Genomic DNA, 21,285 nt, shown 5'->3' with positions numbered 1-21,285 from the left:
TTTCCCTATCAATTCCACATTTTATGTTTGTTGTCTGGCTGATGCATTCTTTGAGCAACAATGTTTATGAAAAAAATGCTTCAAATTTGCTTGACTATATAGCATAGAGGTTAAATACACAGGCTCTGGAGCTTAACTACATAGGTTCACATCCCGCCTCTGCTACCTACAAGTTGTGTAAAATTGGAAAAGTTATGGGGGTCTCTCTATCTCCCAGTAAGAAGGGATAATAATAGTACCTAAGTGTTATAAGAATGAAAAGAGAGTGCTTGTCAAAAGATTTGAAAAGCTACTTCATCAAAGAAGATACACAGGTGGCAAGTAAGCATACGAAAAGAGTCTCAACATCATTAGTTTTAGGAAAATGAATATTAAAACCACAACGAGGGACCACTCCACACCTACTAGAACTTAAAAAGTTAAACAAAAGTCTCTTTCACTCCTACATATTTACCCAAAAGAAGAGGAAATACATGCCCATACAAAGGCTAGTATATGAATATGTCATGCAGTTTTATATGTAATAGCCAAAAACTGTAAACAATTCAAATGTCCATCTGTAATTGACTGGGGGCAGTAAAAGGATAAACCACTGATACCATATGAATAAATCTCAATTATATTATGTGAAAGAATAAAGACATAAAAAGACCACAGATTGTATATTATAATATATATTGATATAATATTATGAAGAATACAAACTAGACTATGGTCTCAGAAAGCAGATCGGTAGTTTCCCGGGAATGGAAGAAAGGAAGGTTGAGAGGATGAGGATACATAGGGGTATGAGGAAAGTTTGGGTGCAGGATATGCTCACTCTCTTGATTGCGGTGATGTTTTCCAAGTATACACATGTCAGAACATACTGAATTGTATACTTTAAATAGATGTGGTTTATTATATGCCAATTATGCCTCAATAATGCTGTTTTTTTTAATGAGCACCATGATAGCAGGCCATCCAAAAGTGTTAGTTGTTACTGACTTTATTGTTAGACTGAAAAATGTTTTAGATATTTTTAAAAGCTTCTCATGAGATGCAATATTCAGTGGTTGAGTCTCTCACCATTACACCATAATCTAGCTGCCTTTTTCCTTTGTAAGGATGCTCATGAATTGAGGAAAGTAGTCCAGACTTTGAGGTCACAAGGCATGAGTTCAGGTGCCCACTCTGACATTCAATACCTTGTGCTGATATTTAACCTTGACTTTTCTCATTTGTACAATAGTATACATCTACATCACATGATTGCTATAAGAATCAAATTTTAAAAATGGATGTAAGCATGTTCTGTAAACTATAAAGCAGTGTGAATATATCAGTCATCACGACTAGGGAAGAGAGAAGATAAGCACTCACATTTTTGCAGACTGGATAACAGAGGGTAAGCAACATTAAAATAAAACTTGACCTCACACAAGAGCATGAGATAGACCCTACATCTCCTCATTTCCCCTAGACTGATGCTCACACACCAGAATTCTCTCTAGAACACTATTTTTAAAAATAGAGATTTCTGGGTCGTACCCTATACTCACTACATCAGAATGACCTGGGATTAGGGAACAGGAATCTGAGTTTAAAGAAAGCCTCCATCCCCCCACCCCCACCAGTTGATTAGGATGCACCTGGGAGCACCAGTAAGTGAATGATCTTTTGGAAACAATGGCTTTGACCCTGATGCCTCTCAATGAGAAACGAACAATCCTAGGCCCTGTTGCTCATGTGAAACCTGGATTTAGCCACCAGAAAAAAAAAATGCATCTTCCATAATAAGTGGAAATGCAAAATATTTTAAAACATCTTTCAAATATGCATTTATTATTTCAAGCACTTCCCTTATTGTCATTTTCCTGCTTTTCCTGAGCAGTTATATTCAGGATTCTTACTGGCTTTCTGATTATCCTTGGAAATTGTCTGTCTTGCTAATGCAAATGTTTATCATTTCATGTCTTTCCATCTTGTCATTTCCCTCAAAAAACCAAGCCACTCGGTGCTGGCAACTTACCTTGTATAGTGTGTCTGAGGTGTGTGGCTTGATGCCAACATGAACTTTATATATATAAGGGCATGCCATTGGACAATCAACAGTTAGAAGAAAAGTACCAGGATTGATGCACATCATTTATTTGTGCCCTTTGGGGCAGTTAAACGAAAATAACAAAGATTGAGTTCCCATCACCTATCTTCTATCATCTAAACCTACTCAGCACTCTCTTCCAACAACAAGGAGAGAAGGTGCCCTTTCTGTGTCTTGAGGATGTCAAATCCACCCAAAACATACTTCTTGGGGGTTATTTCCAAATCCTCTATCAAAAGATACACCATAAATATAATTAAATATCTTCTGTGCCTCATTATTCCATGAATTTGGACAAGATATTGCAAAAATGCCTCTAGGAGCCAGGAAGAGAAATTCAACGAGGGAGAAAGGCCTGGAAGTTGCTGTGAGAAGCAAAGAGTAAATGCTTTGTCTGAATGGGACAGTCTCCAATTGTTGCCATGAAGAAATGTGGCCCAAGGTTGCCAGATATTCCAAATTTTTTCTAAAGGAAGTGTAGTAAAAACAGCCACCTTAGTAAGTGGGAAAATGAAGGTAAAATACTTTAAGTAGGACAAATAAAATACCTTCAAGTCAGCTTATGCCTGCAGACTACTAGTTTATGATCTCTAATTGCTATTATTCAAAACTATTATCCCTCAATAACAAAAAAAATTATGCTGATATAGTAAATTCTTGAACCTGCACAATTGGCCAGTGGCATAATCAGTCCCATCACCCTCTGAATGAACATTATATAGGAATATATAATTTAGCCCAAATAGAAGCTGGGTCTTCCGTGGGAAGCTGGAACAGTCAGATAACCTTTGGTCAGAACAATAACTTGTAAAATTCTAATCAGCAATGGGCTGGAGATTGGTTTTCTGTGTGCCTATTTATTGGATGGGGACATAATGAGAATGACACTCTTCCCCTTGCAACCCGGATTGTACATCCAACCAACAATGGCAGGTAGTGTTCCTTAAAGGACAATTTTCTCTCACATATATCCCTGCATAGGAAGGGCTAGGGCTGGAGACAAAGCACCGAACTGAAGAATGTCAGGGGTGGCTAGAACAAATATCAGATTTTCTTTGCTAGGCAACATGGACATGCATAGTATAGTTAAGAACTGCTTTCCCTTTATTGAGAGACTATTTTCCTTTACTCATATGAAAGTGAGATAAATGCTTTTCATAGTTTATGCTAACAAATGTCAGAAAATATCCAATAAACCATGTCTCTATTTGAAAGCTGACAGTACATAGAGGCTCCAGTTGATTTGTAATATAGGAAGGATGAGTATCTCCAGTATAGGGATGCTATAGAATCTTGGGTTATCTACAACTTAGTCTTTAAAAGTTTCCCAAAATATAAATGGTTTTGTATATTTTACTTGTGACAAGTATGTAGGAAAAGAATCTTAGCAATAAGGATCCTAGCAGAAAACAGATGGCATACCCAGACAGTTTAACCTAAAGGACTAAACTCTTTACAGGAAAATGGGCAGGGTTAAAAGAGCCAACAAAGAAAGTGAGGCATCCAAGACATCAGAGATAGCAACAACAGGAAGCCATTGCTGCCCCTCAATGTGAAGGGACAAGAAAGATGTGCTATGTTACCAAATCCCAGCAAAAGCTCCCTGTGCGGAAGGAAGTCTGCTAGCAGAATGTGTGTGTATAGAGGCATGCCTGCACCTCTCTGTTCTTCCATTCTGTGATCTTCTGCCAAGTCCTCCATTTGGCTGACTCCAGCCAGAACCCAGAGGTCAAAGGGTGCCAGGAAAATCAATCCATAGACATCAGCCTCCTATGTCACAGGATAGTGCAGAAAGTGGCAGAGGTGTGTTAATATCAGAGAGGGGGACAACTGAAAAACTATTATCACAAAAGACAAAGGAAATCATAGCTCATGGAATGTTACAGCAGAAAGGAACTTTTCACCCTCTAATCTAATTTTCATTTTGTTGATGAGAAAACTGAGGCCCAGGGAATTGAAATGAATGGGTCATTATTATACACTGAATAAAGGGCATACTCGAGACCAAAGGCAGTTATCATCTTATCTATTCTCATGGTTTTTCTACTTCATTATACTGGAAATCATGGAGTAGGAAACTCAGAGTAGAGTTGGCTAAAATGAGACACCTACATAGCAGTTTCTCCATTACTGTGCCCATCAGACATCACTAATCAATTACAGATTTCTTTCCTTCTGAGCCTAGATGTGACCTCAGGCACATTAGGCAGGACAAGGTTGAATCAATCATGAAATGCATCAATCAATCATTTATGCACCTGCATAAACCCAGTGTACTCAAAAGCTTTTACTGTGCATAATGCTCACCCACTCATTTCCATTCCCTGGACCTCAATTTTCTCATCAACAAAATGACACAATGATGTAATGATACAATTTTATATAATGCAAACTCATACAATGAGCTCTAAATCTTCAAGTTATTTACATGTCTAACATTATTTTCTTCCCTAAAACTCATCTCATTCTCTGAAGGTATTGCCTGTACTTTGTACTTTCGGACTGCCCACCCCGATGACTTGGTGGGGAACATTTATGGTTGGGAAGAAGGGAAGTGCCCTGAGATGAATTTGCTTGAAGGGTAATAATAAAAATAGTCCTAATCTCTGATAGGTTTTCTCTTTCTCTCTCCTTGCAGGTTGACAGGACTGAAGTGATTCGCACCTGCATAAACCCAGTGTACTCAAAACTGTTTACTGTGGACTTTTACTTTGAGGAGGTTCAGCGCCTGCGGTTTGAAGTCCATGACATAAGCAGCAACCACAATGGACTGAAGGAGGCCGATTTCCTTGGTGGCATGGAGTGCACACTTGGCCAGGTGGGTCAACAGACATCCCTTCCTCCTCCTTGCCATCCTAGGGCCTTTCTTCCTGCCCCCTTTTCCTTTCTCCCCTCATCTAATCCTTGCTTTTTCCTATTGATTGCATTTTCTTTAATGTGTAGCGTTTACAACTTCCCAGGTGGTGTCATATCCATTATGTTTATGTAGAGATGATTCTGCAAGTCTGTACAATTTCTTATTTTGAAAAATTCAGAACTTTCTCTTCTGAATTCCCCCATTGTGTCACTCATTTATTCAACAACTATTATTGAGCACTTATGTGTCTGGCTCTATGCTCTGTTCACATGTCTGTTATAGCCTTATCCTGTTCCATTATAAATTTCCATCTCCAACTCAGCTGTGAGAACCGCCGTGCAGCAAGTATTTCTCACTCACATTTACTTGACATCTCTGGTACCAAAAATAGCCCAAGGCAGGGGCTAAATAGATACTCAATGAATAAATAAAAGCTCTTAATTCTCCCAACAATCATGTGAAATAAATATCAATATTACATCCATTTTGTCAGTGGGAAAAGTGAGACTCAGAGAGGTTAAGTGATCTGAAGAAATTTCCACTCTAATAAGTGACAATGTTAGGACTCTACTAGGCCTCCCTGACTCCAAACTTCATCATTTTGCTTCTATAATACCTTCCTTTTTTTCCTTTCCTTTCTGTTGTACCCAGAAATGTGGTAAGTGAGTCTAAAAGTAAAAAACAGTCCCTGTGCCCAGATAGTGGATAATCTTACTGGAGAAGGCATAGTAATATGCACTTAAAATAGAGTAGTTCGTTACAAAATACCCTGGGCTCTCTATACAAGGTCATGGGCCTTGAAGGAAGAGAGAGCTTTTTTCTACTGGGTAGAGTCAAAGAAGGCATTGTGGGACCAAAATCTGAAAAACCATGGTCTACGATTGCAGAAGAAAGAGGAGGGGGGCCTTTCAAGTAAGAAAGCAACGTAAGCAACTCTTAGGGGTCAGAAAAAATGTGAAGGGGTGTGGGGTGGGAAAAGACCACTTTCCCTGACTGAATCAAGATGCTGATTTACTGTGAAATTGATGAAGCTTTAATTTCAGATCCCCTCTCTCGTGTGGGCCCCTTCCATGGCTCTGTGTCCCATTTTTATTTTGTAGTTTTTTTCTCAAAGAGAAATTCCAAATTATATGTCTTAAGACCCACAAAACCTGGGTTCACCTCTTGTCAAGGTAAGGGTCAGGTTTAAGGATTTGTCAGGAACAGTATACCTGATAAAGAGATGGCAAGCATATATATTTGCTTGTTCATTTGTGCTATCCGTGCTTCATGCCACTTATCACTAAAAGAAATTTCTCACAGTGAGCGCTAAGAGACAAAATAGACAGTGTCCTGAGTTACCCTTTTCCAGCAAATATACTGACTAATTTCTTATTCCTTTAGTGAAGATCAAAAGTCCAATATTGAAATATAGTTGAGGGGAGACAGAAAGAGAATCTGAAATATTCTCCATTAATATATGTTCTCTAATGACTTTTGAAGAATTGATGGCAGATAGTTCAAGGATCTTACCAGGTACAATGTCCAGTAAGTAGGTATTAAATGAATAAATGCATTGTGGATTTGAGATGAAATCCTGTTTCTATTTTAAAATGATTAAAATGGCATCTTTTATAGATATGTGAGCCATGCCAAGATTCTCCCTTAAACAATGGGCATCCGTCCTATGCATAAATTTTATATTTTGTCACAAGAAGTAAAGATAGATCAATGTGGAAATCATGTAGGCTAAAGATCTTTTTTTTTTTTTTTTGGTCCAAAGCTTTGATAATTTTGTCTGTTTGACCCTCAAACTTACATCTTTAGTCCCCCACAAGGTTCATCTTTCCAAAAGCCAGTAAGTCCTTAACCTTGCAAGTAAGACAGGCATTGTACTAGGTGCCAGTGACACGGTGGTGAGCCAAAAACATAATCTTTGCCTTCAAGCAGCAGTTTAGTTGGGGCTAAAGATGGAATGAAAATAATCACACAACAATTAATTAAATGGCAATCATCATAAGCTTTGTTACAGAGAAGCACAGAATAAGAGAGTGAGCATTGGGAGACTGGCATCAGTTGGAGTGGGATCAAAGAAGGCTTTCTAAGAGAAGTGACATTTAGAAGGGAGAGTGAGAGTGCATCAGGTGAGAAGAAAGAGGAAATACATTCTAAGCAGATGGGAACATTAGACACAAAGCCTCTGCATTCAGGAAAGAGTTTGGCATATGGTGCAGAGCATCTCCGTTTGGCTTTTTAAGAAGCCAACTCTGAGGTAGGAAGTCAAAGGAGGTGAAGCCACAGTGGAGAGGAAAAATGAGACAGGTAAGGAGCCTACAAGGGAAAGTGGTCAAGTAGCTACCACTGTAGGTAACTGAAGCTTAATTCTGCTGGGGAAATTCTGAGAGCAGTGTAAAGCAAACATTAGAGATATTTCATCCTAGGGATGAGGGAACTGGGATATTTATACATTTCGAGTATATATACTCACATCAATCATTGAGAACCATTCCTGGCTGGGCACAGTGGCTCACGCCTGTAATCCCAGCACTTTGGGAGGCTGAGGCAGGCAGATCACAAGGTCAGGAGATGGAGACTATCCTGGCTAAACATGGTGAAACCCCTTCTCTACTAAAAATGCAAAAAATTAGCTGAGTGTGGTGGCGCATGCCTGTAGTCCCAGCTACTCGGGAGGCTGATGCAGGAGAATCACTTGAACCCGGGAGGCAGAGGTTGCAGTGAGCCGAGATCACACCACTGCACTCCAGCATGGGTGACAGAGTGAGACTCCATCTCAAAAAAAAAAAAAGAACCATTCATGAGGTGAGAACATTAATCCTCTGACATTTCTGGCCTACTGTGCAGGTAGCAAACTCCAGATATCACAAAGAGTTTGCAAGCAAAGACATACAGATGCTGGTGGTCAAAGTCAGTGATGGGCTATTGCAGGATCTGGCCAGCAGTTCACAATGCAACAGGGCTCTCTCTTTGCTCCCAGGTGGATTGGCAGGTCCAGAAATAATAGACACACACACAAGATAATGAAAGCTGGGTCCAGGGGGGTCACCGCCTCTGTCCCACGGTGCCAACAATGCACTGAATATGCCAGCATTTGTTATCAAGTTTTGTGAGGGCGGGGGTGGGTTAGTGAAGGATTTAGGGTCATTTGTTTATGAGGTGAGATGGTCACATGGGGATGAAGTAATTCTTTAACATAACATCTGTATGCAGAAGTACGGTATACAGAGACAAGAATTGACAATATAGTGTGTGCATCAGTAATTTCTAACAGAGCCTTAAAACAGAAACAGCAGTAACAGTTACAGCAAAAGCTGGTCCCAAACAATTCACAGAAACAGGACGTGAAGTTAGACAACTGGTTAGACCAGAAATTCTCAGAAGGGAGCATGCCTTAACCCTAAAGAGGCCTAGAAGAGCTGCAGCAAGATGAGGGCATTTATAGCCCTATCTTATCCATACGGACAGGCGCCCCCCATGCATCCATTTATAGGCTTTCCACGAGGGTCGCATTCCATTCCCAGAGCTAGGAATGTCTGCTTTTCTGGGGTAGGAATCTTGGTGATGTGAAACCTCCCTGACTGCACGTCCATTCATAGGCTCTCTGCAGGGGGAAGCACACCACGTGCTGTTGGCTTATTCTGGCAGTCCAACCTGGCATTGTCTTTACACAATCCTGCATGCAACTTTGTATTTACAATAATCAGGAGCATTTCATCTTTTATTCTGTAGCAATAGTTTCAGGGGGTCTCCCTACATCTCCCCCTTTTCTCTGATTTAAATGAACCATAGCAATCACAGCTTGGCGCTGATCATGATTGGATTGAAGAATATTTTTTCCAGTTTTACACATGAACAATAAACCAATAGCACAAATTTTACATAGAACAAAATTAGCAATAGTGGATCCTCCCAAAGACTTTACCCATTGAATGGGGTTGAGATTAGATAACCCCTTAGAGACACTGTCTAAAACTTCAGCACCAGGTAAAGCAGTTAAGTGTGCTTGAGAGGCCTCAAAAATCTGTTCTTTTAGCTTGCTTATGTCTAAACTTAAATTATCTTTACTTCCTTGTAGATGGCGTTTTACTGATTCCCAATTGTGAACAGACTCATTATATTGAAACGGAGTTATACAAAAATCAGAAGTATTCCAATCACATTGCATTTGTAATCTATGTTCTAAACTCATAATTCTATCTCCCATCCATGTAACAGTTTGTCTTAGATCATTAATTTGATTGACCAATTTTTGATCAATACCTGACTGAGAATTCCACATCGGAGTAGAATTTTTTTGCCATTTATCCACAAAATGAGCAGTTTGAATAGATTGATGTAATGCAACTCCAGCAGTAGCAGCAGTCATAGTAACAGCAATCAAGCCCATTATTACTGCAATTAATGTAAAAATAAATCGTTTACTCCTTTTAAGAATTTTTTGTAAAATATTGTTAATAACATGGATAGAAGGGGAAGATTCCCAAGGCCTATGTAAGGCTACAGGGAGCCAAATACCTTCTCTGGCTCTGACTATTAAAATACTATGATATCGATTAAAGGATGAGTCAATACAAGTATACAAGTAACAATTAACACAGGTAATTATGTTGGTTTTTGAACTAATGTGCATCTTTCCTACTAATAACATATAGGTGGTTTAACACAACTTTTAAGTGGTACAGTTTTGTTGGACTCCATATAGATGGTATATATATTTTGGGGTGATATTCTTTTTTGTGAATGTGGGGTGGTGGAAATAGGTTGTATGAGAGATGGTGGGGAGACAGTAGCAACGGGGGCGGGGGTATAAGTCCTCATAATCTTTACTGTCTCACCTTTGAATTGATCTTTTGATGATTGCCATAGTGATATTTTTGGCTGTGTGGAAATAGTCATGTAAATCAATCTATTGTCTTAGTTTTTGAGGTGACAAGGTGGCTTCACTTGTAACACTTCCTCCAGCCCAAACTCTCATACCAGTCATAGCTATGGTTAATTTCCATAATTCTGAATGTTCAGGTCCTAAGTGGAGAACAACGAGCCTTGGCTTTGGAGGGGCAACCCCTGCCCCTTTCCACTTAAAAGGAAAAAAGGAGTTAAATGTACGATATAATAGGGAAGGGCTGTCACTACTTTTTTGATAAGTATTATCATAGAGAAAATGTTGACAATCTCTGTGACTTTGAGAGCAATCATTAGTCATATGACCTTTGGGAGCCCACTCAACAATGGTGTAGTGAGAAGAATTAAATAACACTGTTCTGAACTAACACAATCCTTCCATATTAATTTGTCAGCATTTGAAGACAAGTTGAGAGGACACGCAGATCCTAAAGGCTTATATTGGGATGTGTGAATATAGTCAGTGATTCCTGTTTTGATCTGCCTTAAAGGTTTTAATGAAAGCCCTGATATCAAATGTCCTAAAGGAGGGACAGAGTGACCAGATGGTAGTGTGACTGCCCAAGTTTGAATATCTAATGAGAGACATCCATTAGAGGATCCCCGGCACAAAGGTGGATACCTAAAACCTAAAGCAATATTGAAAGGGGTTCCTTCTTCTGAAGGTTGGGCAGGACAATGATCATCTACAGAACCAGGCATCCAAATACTGTCATTAACATAACCTCGATAGGAGCGTCCATCCATGTCATGGCTCGAATAAGAGGAGGAAAAGGAATATAGGCCCAATATGTATAGTTTTTAACAGTCTGTTGGATGACAGAGGGTAGAAGGATCAGTGTCATCAGGAGGAGGCAGAGGTTGAGCCAGACCTGGATTGCTGGAGACAGTTGTTCAGGGTAGCTGACTGGATTGTCTGTTGTAAAGGAGTTAGCATGGTCCTTTTCTTCTTTCTGATGATTGGAGGTGTTAGTTGTTTCCTGTCGTGGTGCTTTTTCAGCAAATTTCTGTGTCTCGTTGTTGTATGCATCTTCAGGACACCATTTCACGTGTCTAGCAGGAATCCAAACAGGAGATTGATGTTTACCTGGGGAAACACAAACATAGCCTCTTCCCCACGTTAAAATAGAACCTTTTGACCATATATTACATTGAACATCTTTCCACCACACTTCCCTTCCTTGGTTTACCATAGGATGGTTACCAGAGAAATGCTTTTCGGCAGCTGTAACAGAACTAGATTTAGGAATATTGAGAAAATTTAATGTGAGTAATGCCAAGTTTAGTTGTATGTGAGGGGTCAACAACTCCTTATCCCCCTCTTTTTGTTTAAGTAATTGTAATTTTAAAGTTCTGTTACTTCTTTCTGCAATAGCTTGGCCTTGTGGGTTATAAAGAATACCAGTAATATGTTTAATATGCCACTGATCAAGAAAATTTTTAAAAGCTTTACTGCAATAGGCTGGACCATTGTCTGTTTTGAGCTCACTAGGAATTCCCGTAACTGCAAAACATGAAAACATAGTTTTTTAACATGAGAAATGGCTTCTCCGGTTTGACAGGTAGCCCAGATGAAATTGGAAAAGGTGTCAACTGTGACATGCACATAAGCTAATTTTCCAAAAGAAGAAACATGAGCAACATCCATTTGCCAGATAATATTAGGAGAAAGGCCTCGGGGATTAACTCCAGGAGATTGTGTGGGAGACAAGAACCTGGCATTGAGAACAGTGTTATACAATTTGTTTAGCTTGTTTCCAACTGACAGAATATTTATGTTTAAGACCTGAGGCATTAGTATGAGTGAGTTGATGAAATTGTTCTGCATCTGTAATGGCTAGAGAAACTAGAGTATCAACTTTATGATTACCACTGGATAAAAGTCCAGGTACGTTAGTATGAGAATGAATATGAGTGATGAAAAAAGGATGCTTTCGGTTTCTGACGGTTTTTTGTAACAAAGAGAACAAGGAAAACAGCAATATTTTTGATGGTAGCTGTTCCTATTGCCTGACTGGCATGGACTACATAAGCTGAGTCAGAGACAATATTAAGAGGCTGATAAAAATCCTGTAATGCAGAGATAACAGCAAATAATGCGACTTTTTGAGCAGAAGTATATGGAGTAGAAATGACTTTATCTTTTGGTCGTACATACCCTGCCTTTCCATTGCTGGATCCATCAGTAAAAATGGTAACAGCTGTCTCTAGTGGTGATGAACAAGTAAGTTTTGGTAGAATCCAGGAAGTATTTCATAGAAATTGAAAGAATTTTGACTTAGGCAAATGATTATCAATAGTGCCAATGAAGTCAAACTAGACTAGACTAGTCTGCCAGCATGCAGATATAGAAAAGGCATTTTTAACTTCATTTTTTGACGAAGGGACCACAATAATGTTTGGATCAAAGCCAGAAATGTTAGGGATACATTGATGTCCTAACCCAATCAAAGTGGCTATTTGATCAAGATATATTGAAAGAGTTTTAGAGGCTGAATTAGGAAGAAATACCCATTCAACTAGAGAATCATTTTGTACTATAAGTCCCCTAGGAGAGTGGATGGAAGGAAAAACTAAAAATTGTAAAGGTAAATTTGCGTCAATACGAGAGACTTGTGCCTCTCTCACTCATTGTTCTACAAAAGACAACTCTTGTTTTGCCGGTTCAGATAGAGAGCGAGGACTGTTTAAATCTGTATCTCCTGATAAAGTGGCAAATAGATGAGATCATGCATAAGTAGGAATGCCTAGGGTTGGTCTGAGATAATTGATGTCACCTAGTAATTTTTGAAAATCATTTAAGGTATTTAAATTGTCAAGATGAAGTTGGACTTTTTGGGGCTTAATGGAGCAAGCTAAAGCCTCCAACTTGTGTTTGGAAAGTGGCCACTGCTCTACCCACAATGGAGGTGACTCACACATCCATTGTGTAGGGGCAGAGGAAGAGAAGGAGAGTGAGGGCAGCGGGATGCGGACTTAGGGAAAGTAGGATTCCAAGCCTCTGAAAGAAGGGGTCCCGGAGTATCAAAAGAAACAATAGGCTTAGAAGAGGGGAGAGGTCCAAAAGGACGAGAGGAACAAGAAACAGGCCATTCAGATGAATGCCACACATCTTCCTCTGGCAGACGGGGCAATGGCTTAGGAGAAGAGTTAACATATACAGGTTCCAAGATAGGAGGCAAAGGCAGGGGATCATCACCAGGTTTCTCCTCTTGGGGAGAAAACAAGGAGATCGAATTCTTCCTCATCATCAGGAGGAGGGCTAGTAGAGGGGGTCAGCTACCTGAGGTAAAGGGAGCGGTTCACCATCCGCATTAACTTCTGGCAGTTGAAGAGGAACACCAGACTGAAAAGGAAGTAAAGCCACATGAATAAGAGCCCAGTCAGTATAGACAGAAATAGGAAGTAAAACACCATCTCTCATGAGTTGGTGGAGAGTGGCACCAACTCTATCCCCGTGTAACAGGTCCATAGAGCCGTTGTCAGGGAACCAAGGACAATATTTTTCAATAGTCTGAAATAAGAGAATAAAGTTATTGGAAACAGCCTTGATGCCACCCTGTTTAAGAGGAAATTTAATAAAAGACAGATAAGCCTGGTGTTTAAACTGCGATTCTCCCATAATAACCCTGGAATATTACTAGTTGACAAACCCAAAAAGAGGGGAGAGTCAGAAAAAGTGTACCGGGAGACCTTACCGTCGAGACTGAAGACTAGTCATCACAAACCCGCACTTGGAGTGCACTGAGCCGAGGAACAAAGAAGGCCACGTTGGGCGACAGATATTGTGGGGTCTGGCCAGCAGTCTGCAATGCAACAGGGCTCTCTCTTTGCTTTCAGGCAGATCGGCAGGTGGAGAAATAATAGACACACACAGGTAGTGAAAGCTGGGTCCCGGGGGTCACCGCCTTCTGGTCCCACGGTGCCAACAATGCACTGGATATGCCAGCATTTATTATCGAGTTTAGTGAGGGCGGGGGTAGGTTAGTGAAGGATTTAGGGTCATTTGATTATGAGGTGAGATGGTCACATGAAGTCAGATGAAGTAATTCTTTAACATAACATCTGTATGCAGAAGTACAGTATACAGAGATAAGAACTGACAATATAGTGTGTGCATCAGTAATTTCTAACAGAGCCTTGAAACAGGAACAGCAGTAACAGTTACAGCAAAAGCTGGTTACAAACAATTCACAGAAACGGGACGTGAAGTTAGACAACCGATTAGACCAGAAATTCTCAGAAGGGAGCATGCCTTAACCCTAAAGAGGCCTAGAAGAGCTGCAGCAAGATGAGGGCATTTATAGCCCTACCTTATCCATATGGACAGGCACGCCCCATGTATCCGTTTATAGGCTTTCCACGAGGGTCGCATTCCATTCCCAGAGCTGTGAACATCTGCTTTTCTGGGATAGGAATCTTGGTGATGTGAAACCTCCCTGACTGCACGTCCATTCATAGACTCTCTGCAGGGGGAAGCACACCAGGCGCTGTTGGCTCATTCTGGCAGTCCAACCTGGCATTGTCTTTACACAGTCCTGCATGCAATGTTGTATTTACAATAATCAGGAGCATTTCATCTTTATTCTGTAGCAATAGTTTCAGGGGGTCTCCCTACAATGGGCATTCAAGTCATAGGGCCTGGAAATACGAGTGGGGTGCTGACAGCATCTGTGGATTGCCTATTTAATACTCAGTCACCCACTCTTTTAGTTGTTGACCCTGATCACTTTCTGATCATTTTAAAACCATGTGGCTATGTAGAAAAGAGCCGTATCCCTAGCTCAAGAGTGAATCCTGAGTGATCTCAGCTAATCACATGAATCTCATCCCCCACTTGCAAGAGTTTGGTTTAGAGGTTGGCGTGTGTCCTGTAAGACATGTGGATTTTTCTTGGAAAGGTTTCCTAGCCTAAAACAAGAGACACACATGAAGAAACAGTTTCTCTTTGCCTGTGATTCCTGAAATCACTACAGCCACCTTGCAGCAAGGCTGAGGATGAGAGCGACCCTTAGGGGAGGTCAGAGCCGAAAGATGTGGAGGCATGGGCCTAACATTCTTTACCTGGGACCCACTCTGTCTATGGATGCCTTATTATGGGAGAATAAAATGTCCTGTCATCGAAGCTGTTTGAGATGGGAATTTTTATTCCTTGAATTAAAAGTGTCATGATGGATATAGCACATATGAGGAACTAAAAGGAGGGCCAGGCTGACTGGAGTGGTGTGAACAAAGGGCAACTAGGCGGTCGTGTTGTATTAATTTTCTTAATCTCTCAAAAGAAGGAATGTGTAGAAGCGAGCACTGAGAATGAGATTACAAAGAGTCCTTTCAAGATTTGTTTTTGGTACTTTTGAAAGAACTTACCTACTGATCATTTCATTTGACCCTCTTGACAGCGTGGGAAGGACAGGAGTCTATCTACATTTTATAGCTGAGGAAACTGAAGATCAGAAAGATTTAATGTCTCGGCAGGGCCCAAACCAGAAGTCAGGAGCTTTTAATTCTTAATCCAGAGCTTTCTTCTGTCGTGACCTAGGGAAGGATGAGAGGAGGCCATCTGTTCTGAGAACTCCTTCAAGATCATGGCCTAGATGAAGCAAATGAGCAGCAAGTGACTTGTTCAGTGTGTCTCTAAACCATGTTTCCCAAACTATACCAATCCACTTTGAGATGACATGCTGGCCTCTCTGGATATCTTGCATGTTCGTTGGCAACCGTCCTCTCCTATTATCAGCCATGCAATTGGTGGGGTTGGCCTTTCCCACACTTTTGGGGTAGGCACAAATTGGCTTAAATGAATCAGAATATTACATTTGTGTGGCCACAGTGATTGGTTCAAGGAAAGACATGGTGACTCTTTTAACACTGTAAGTTTCATTCATTCATTTATTTCTTCTTTTAATGACATAGCAATTGCATGCCAAGCTTTCATAACAAACATTTAGCAAGTACCCTGGATATGCCAAGTATATCTGCGCTCAGTTCTGGAGACACAAATATGAAAAAGGAAGACAGAGGCCGTGCCTCAGAAAAGCTTATAATTATCCAAGAAACACAGACTGGTAAATAAATACTCAAAATGCATATTACTAACCACTGCCATAGAAATGTGTTTCAAGGGCTGTAGGGGAAAGACCTCTACCTAAAGTGAAGCAGGGGAGTCTCACAAGAAAGGTGTCTCTGGACCTGCATCCTTAAGGATAAGTAGGAATTCACCAACAGAGAAAAGAAGTAAGGACTCTTGGGATAAAATGACTAGTACAGGCAAAGACATAGCAGCATGAAGGCAATGGCAGAGAACTCTTAAGTGACTTAGTGTGGCTGAGCAGTCAAGTGAGGATGTGAAAAGGCTAGAGGATGCCAGACAAAAAAGAAACAGCCTGGTCCTGATGCTTTTAAGTGTTTTTCTCTGAACTTTGGAGAGCCTGGATTTGATGCACTGAGGTCCTAATAACTGGGGAAAGGACAAGATTGGATGTGTATGTTAGAAAGATCACTTTGGCCACGCGTGGTGGCTCATGCCTGTAATCCCAGCACTTTGGGAGGCTGAGGCGGGCAGATTACGAGGTCAGGAATTTGAGACTAGTCTGGACAACATACTGAAACCCATCTGTACTAAAAATACAAAAAAATTCGCCAGGCATGGCGACAGGCGCCTGTAATACCAGCTACTTGGGAGGCTGAGGCAGGAGAATTGCTTGAACCCAGAAGGCAGATGTTGCAGTGAGCCGAGATCCTGCCACTGCACTCCAACCCAGGCAACAGTGCGATACTCTGTCTCAAAAAAAAAAAAAAAAAAAAGGAGGGAAGGAAGGAAGGAAAGAAGGGAGAGAGAGAGAGAGAAAGAAAGAAAGAGAGAGAGAGAAAGAAAGGAAGGAAGGAGAGAGGGAGGGAGGGAGGGAGGGAAGGAAGGAAGGAAGGAAGGAAGGAAGGAAGGAAGGAAGGAAGGAAGGAAGGAAGGAAGGAAGGAAGGAACTTTGGTATTCCCCATAAACGGTGGGTGGCAGGGAACCTAATTAGGATACTCGTGTAATAACAGGAAGGAAATGCGGATGGCAGTAGTTACGTAAACTGAAAAGAGGGGCCCGGTAAAGAGCCTGTCCAAGAACAGAATCAACAAGCTTTGGAGATGAGGTGGGGAGGAAGAGTTTGCAGGTGTCTGGCTTAGCTAACTGGGGGAGCGATTTGGCTGTCTTTAAGAGGAAATCAATCATGCCCATCATGGGGGTGAGGAATATAACATGTTGCTGGCCTGTTCAGTGCAGTTGTCTGTGGAGAATTCAGAGGAGGTTGACAACTGGCAGCTGACATGGATATAGAATAGACTATATAGATTTGGGAGCTTAATCCCTGTAGGCGATAGCTGCTAACATTAGAGTGGATGAGATTCTTCGAAGAGGCTGTTTTATCTTTACTTTTGAAAGGAAATTTTTTGAACATGCCATATATGAACAAACAATAAAGAATTTAAAAAATCAAAGCATATGTAAGGACATCTCTTTCCACTATCTTTCAGATAAAAGTGTGAACTTGATGTTGTCTTTAAAAAAAAAAAAAATCTTTGTTGAGTGTTTTTACCTGTGGAGTAATGTGCCAGACAAATGCATTTGTACTAAAAGCTTTGTGAAGGACAGGCAGAACAGAACTTTTTACCCTTTGTGGTTTCACAGGTTTTGACACTTTGGCATGGATGGGGGTTTTGCTCTTTTCTCTAAATTGCTCCTCTCCAGTACGATCAAGCAAAAAGAAAAAAACATCAACATTCTCCTTCTTTAAAACTCCAAAGTAAAAAGAAGATCCTTTTTCCTGTGCTCTGCCTGGATAGGCAGGGAATGGCTAGATGCAGATGTTGGGCACCCCCAGGCCCGGCAGGGTCAGGGTCTGAGGCGCTGTTTCACAGTGCTCACGTGCACATAGTGTGGGGCCTGATGGTCTGGGGTCAAATCCCAGCTCAGCTGCTCTCAACTTGTTTGTCCAGAGGCAAATTCCTGCAGCCACTTAAGCCTCAGTTTCTTCATTTGAAAAAAGGAAATAATAATAGTGCTGATTTCATGAAATATTGCAACGATCAAGTAGAATAATGCACATAAAATGCTTAACAGAATCCCTGGCATGGAGGGAGCACTCAGGATGGGGAAGCTGTTATTACTGTGGCAAGAGTCTAGGAAATGGTGAGAAAAGGCAATGCTTGTAGAGACCAACATGTTTTCAGAACAAAGGGGGAAACACGAAGGCTGAAAACATTGTGAGAGAGCACCTATGTCCTGGGTAAGTATAATAGAAAAACTGAACTTACATTGCCTCAGGTTTGTCAAGTATTTTACTTAGTTGGATTTTAAATATTATGTGTGTGCACACACATACACGTGTATTTATTCTTCCAATACTATTTTTAAGTAAAAATTGTTTTAAATCAGGTCTCTGAAATAAGTTGGGGCAATTATTTTAATTTGGGCCTTAACTGTGGCAAGACAGGGATTGCCACAGTGAAGGCCTTTCTAAAGGAGACAGAAAGTGACTTCCCCAAAGCCATGCAGGAAGTCACACATTCAGAGTCCGACTCCTGAAGGCTGCTGTAGTACTTGCTCTCTCTGGCTGAGTTTGCCACATGCTCACTCTGCCTTGTGAAACAGCAGGACTCTTGGCCTTTAGGAAAGGAAAATAGCAGCCTTAAGCATGCTGGAAACTGGCATTGGTCATAAAGCTGAGTACAAGCACAGCAAGTGACTTCACACGGAGCAAAAATGCCAAATAAAGCAAAGAAAGCTCAGGTCCTCGGGGAAACTCAAGGCAGAATTGACCATTCTTGACAGATGGATGAGGGGGATGCATCACAAGAACATAGGGTGCTCGGAAGCTGCCTTCTTCTGGGAAAGTTTGGAGACCTTCCTTAGATTTCTGTTGCCCAAAAGAAATCAAGGAGCTAAGCCCCTCCTCTGCTACATACAATGGCGAGTATGCCAAAGAGAGACGTGATACTTCACTGCCTAGAACAGCAAGTTGACCTTCTTTAATGTGATGCCTTTATTTTTTCTTTCACTGCTTATTAACTCATTCATTCATCCTCATATTTTCCCACTTATTCATCCACCAAAGACAGTGGAACTGAGTCATAAATAAGAAAAATAAAGAAATTTTTAAACTCCAGGCACTTTTATTTACTAGGCACTGGGTGAAGCCATTGCTATACTGCACTTCATTTAATCAGCACAACATCCCTTGGAAGTAGGCACTACCATTATTACCATTTTACAGCTGAGGAAACCGAGACTGAATAAAGCTAGGTAAGTTATCCAAGGTCACACAGCAAGTTGTCCATCTCTTTAGCTCCAACGCCCTTTATGATTTTTTCCATCTATTCTAATAGCTTGCCGCTAGCTAGTATAAATGATCAAGTAGCATCTATGAATGCAAAGCAAAGTTGGAATTGACCTGGCTAGTTTTTGGTGTCTTGTTTCTTCTTATTTGTCTTGCACGAGCTGATAGAGACAGACTAGGAATCCTTTTGCAGAAAAATAGACTTGATCATCTTCCCTCTGGGCTTCTCTACTGAATTTACTTTAAATATAATATGGCTTCTTAAAAAATGTCAATGTGTCAACCTCCGAAAACCAGAATCTTACAAACTCAGCACCCAGAAGGTGCATTGCTCTGGCCTTCCTTTCACCTTCAACCATGATGAAAAATCCCTTATCAAAATTCAGTGGTTGCACCTGAAAAGCAATGGTTTCATCATAGCTTTTCTTGCAGGCATTTTCTCTTCTCAGTTGCTTGGAGGACAGTTAAGACTGTGTGAAGTCATCTTCTCTTCATTGTTGTGTAGCTGTTCTTCAGTGTATTTCTTCCCAAAAAGTTCAGAGGACACCTGTCAAAGCCAAGAACTTCCTGCTTTCTGTCATCATAAGGGGGGCTGGGAAATTTGCAACACCTTGAAGAAGTTCTGGGCTGTCAGGAATCCTCTGAGATTCATGAGAGAGAGATTATATACTATCTTCCCTCAGGACAGTGGTTCTCAAACTTGAGCATATGGCAGAATCACCTGGAGGCATATTAATATACAAATTGCTAGGCCTCACCCCCAGAGTTATGATTCAAAAGATCTACGGAGAGATTCAATAATCTGCATTTTCTAAGCTCCCAGTTTGATGTCTGCAGGTCCAGACATCAAACTTTGAGAAGCCCTGCCCCAACGTCTCATGTAAGAGGATGATAATGAGTCTTGGACACTATATTACTAGTTTCAATTAAGAAAGGAACTAATGTTTTGGGTAATTATCTGGAGAGATTAAAGAGGACAAAGAAAACATCTGGTGAACAGAAAAAAAAAAAATGCTTTATAAAGTTTACAGTACTAAAAAGGCCAGTGTACACAGCTTTCAGTTTATGCTCTTGGTGTAGATTTTGAGTGCCAAAGTTTTTTCTCCCATTCATTAAATGCAGTTAAATGGACCTATTATCCATTGGTCTCCTTCCTGACATAAGTGAATGTTAGGATTATGTCAGCCACAGTGTCCCCTGAAAGAGTGGGGAGACCACAAGCTGTTGATCAATGGGTATTAGGTTTAGTGTCGGGATGAGCCTGATTGCTGAACCCTGGGTGTTATGATGATGCTGAGGGTGCTATCCAAACTCAATGTAATACCCACAGCAAGATTCCACAGCTTAGCATTTTGTTGATAACATCTAATATCCTCATGGTATAAAGTTGATGACCCAGGGAGGTCAAATTTACACATTACAGCAGAGAAGTCATTTTCCTTCTACTTCTCACATGTAAAGCTTGCCCTTACTTTGCAGAATTACTACAAGCAGAAGCCATGTGAGTGATGAATGATGTCATAAGTAATCACATCATCTCAGCTCCCACGGACTAGCTAAGAAATCCTGGGAAGTAGTTCTGTTTTTTTACTGCTGTCTGTTCAGCTCATAGGCAGCTGGGATTTAAGTAGGGTGGTTGTGGGTGAGAAGGCCCCCATTTCTACAGGGAGAATATAATTAATTCTTGCTCTTTTCTTCTAACTTCTTAACAGGCAAGGAATCATAACTTTGGATCCTAGAAACATCCCTCTACTTTCTCTGGAGTCCTCCTTTTATACTTTTAAATCTCCTTTAGTGTCCTGGACTGAGGTCATGAGTCCTATGTCTTGATCTGCCATCAACTCTCTGTATGGCCTTGGGCAGTTTGCTTAACTTCTCTGTGATATGGTGACTTCATCTATAGAACAAAGGTTTTGCATTGATTCATCTCTAAGTTCCTTCCAGTTCTAAAGTGATTCTCATTCATCTCTTTCCTTGTTTTTGAAATTCAACATCTCTCCCAACATTCTCATTTCTTTTCAAGATACTCTCTCCTCCTTCCACTACTCTTTCTCATCTCATCTTGTCCCATCTCATCCCATCTCATCTCATCTCATCTCATCTCATCTCATCTCATCTCATCTCA

At 40.7% G+C, this 21,285-nt stretch overlaps 2 protein-coding genes across 2 annotated transcripts in view; one reads left to right on the top strand and one right to left on the bottom strand.

Moving 5' to 3' along the window:
- The window catches only part of CPNE4 (copine 4), a 511,472-nt gene that overhangs the window by 311,978 nt on the left and 178,209 nt on the right, over positions 1-21,285 (top strand). Inside the window, exon 5 of the mRNA XM_023207426.2 lies at positions 4,722-4,901. Coding sequence (XP_023063194.1) covers positions 4,722-4,901 — 180 coding nt within the window. The remainder of the gene's footprint in view (positions 1-4,721; positions 4,902-21,285) is intronic.
- LOC111539520 (endogenous retrovirus group K member 7 Env polyprotein-like) lies at positions 8,531-13,753 on the bottom strand. Its single transcript, XM_023207427.2, has 2 exons — positions 13,538-13,753; positions 8,531-10,926 (listed from the first exon to the last, which is right to left on the bottom strand). The coding sequence occupies exon 2, from the start codon at positions 9,583-9,585 to the stop codon at positions 8,656-8,658; it is 930 nt and encodes a 309-aa protein (XP_023063195.1). The 5' UTR covers positions 9,586-10,926; positions 13,538-13,753; the 3' UTR covers positions 8,531-8,655.

This window comes from Piliocolobus tephrosceles, chromosome 2 (assembly GCF_002776525.5).
Source record: "Piliocolobus tephrosceles isolate RC106 chromosome 2, ASM277652v3, whole genome shotgun sequence".
NCBI lineage: Eukaryota > Metazoa > Chordata > Mammalia > Primates > Cercopithecidae > Piliocolobus > Piliocolobus tephrosceles.
This window is presented reverse-complemented; position numbering and strand designations above follow the sequence as displayed.

Coding starts and splice junctions, on each gene's coding strand:
- LOC111539520 (XM_023207427.2), bottom strand. CDS start 9,585: ATGTTATTAGTAGGAAAGATGCACATTAGTTCAAAAACCAACATAATT.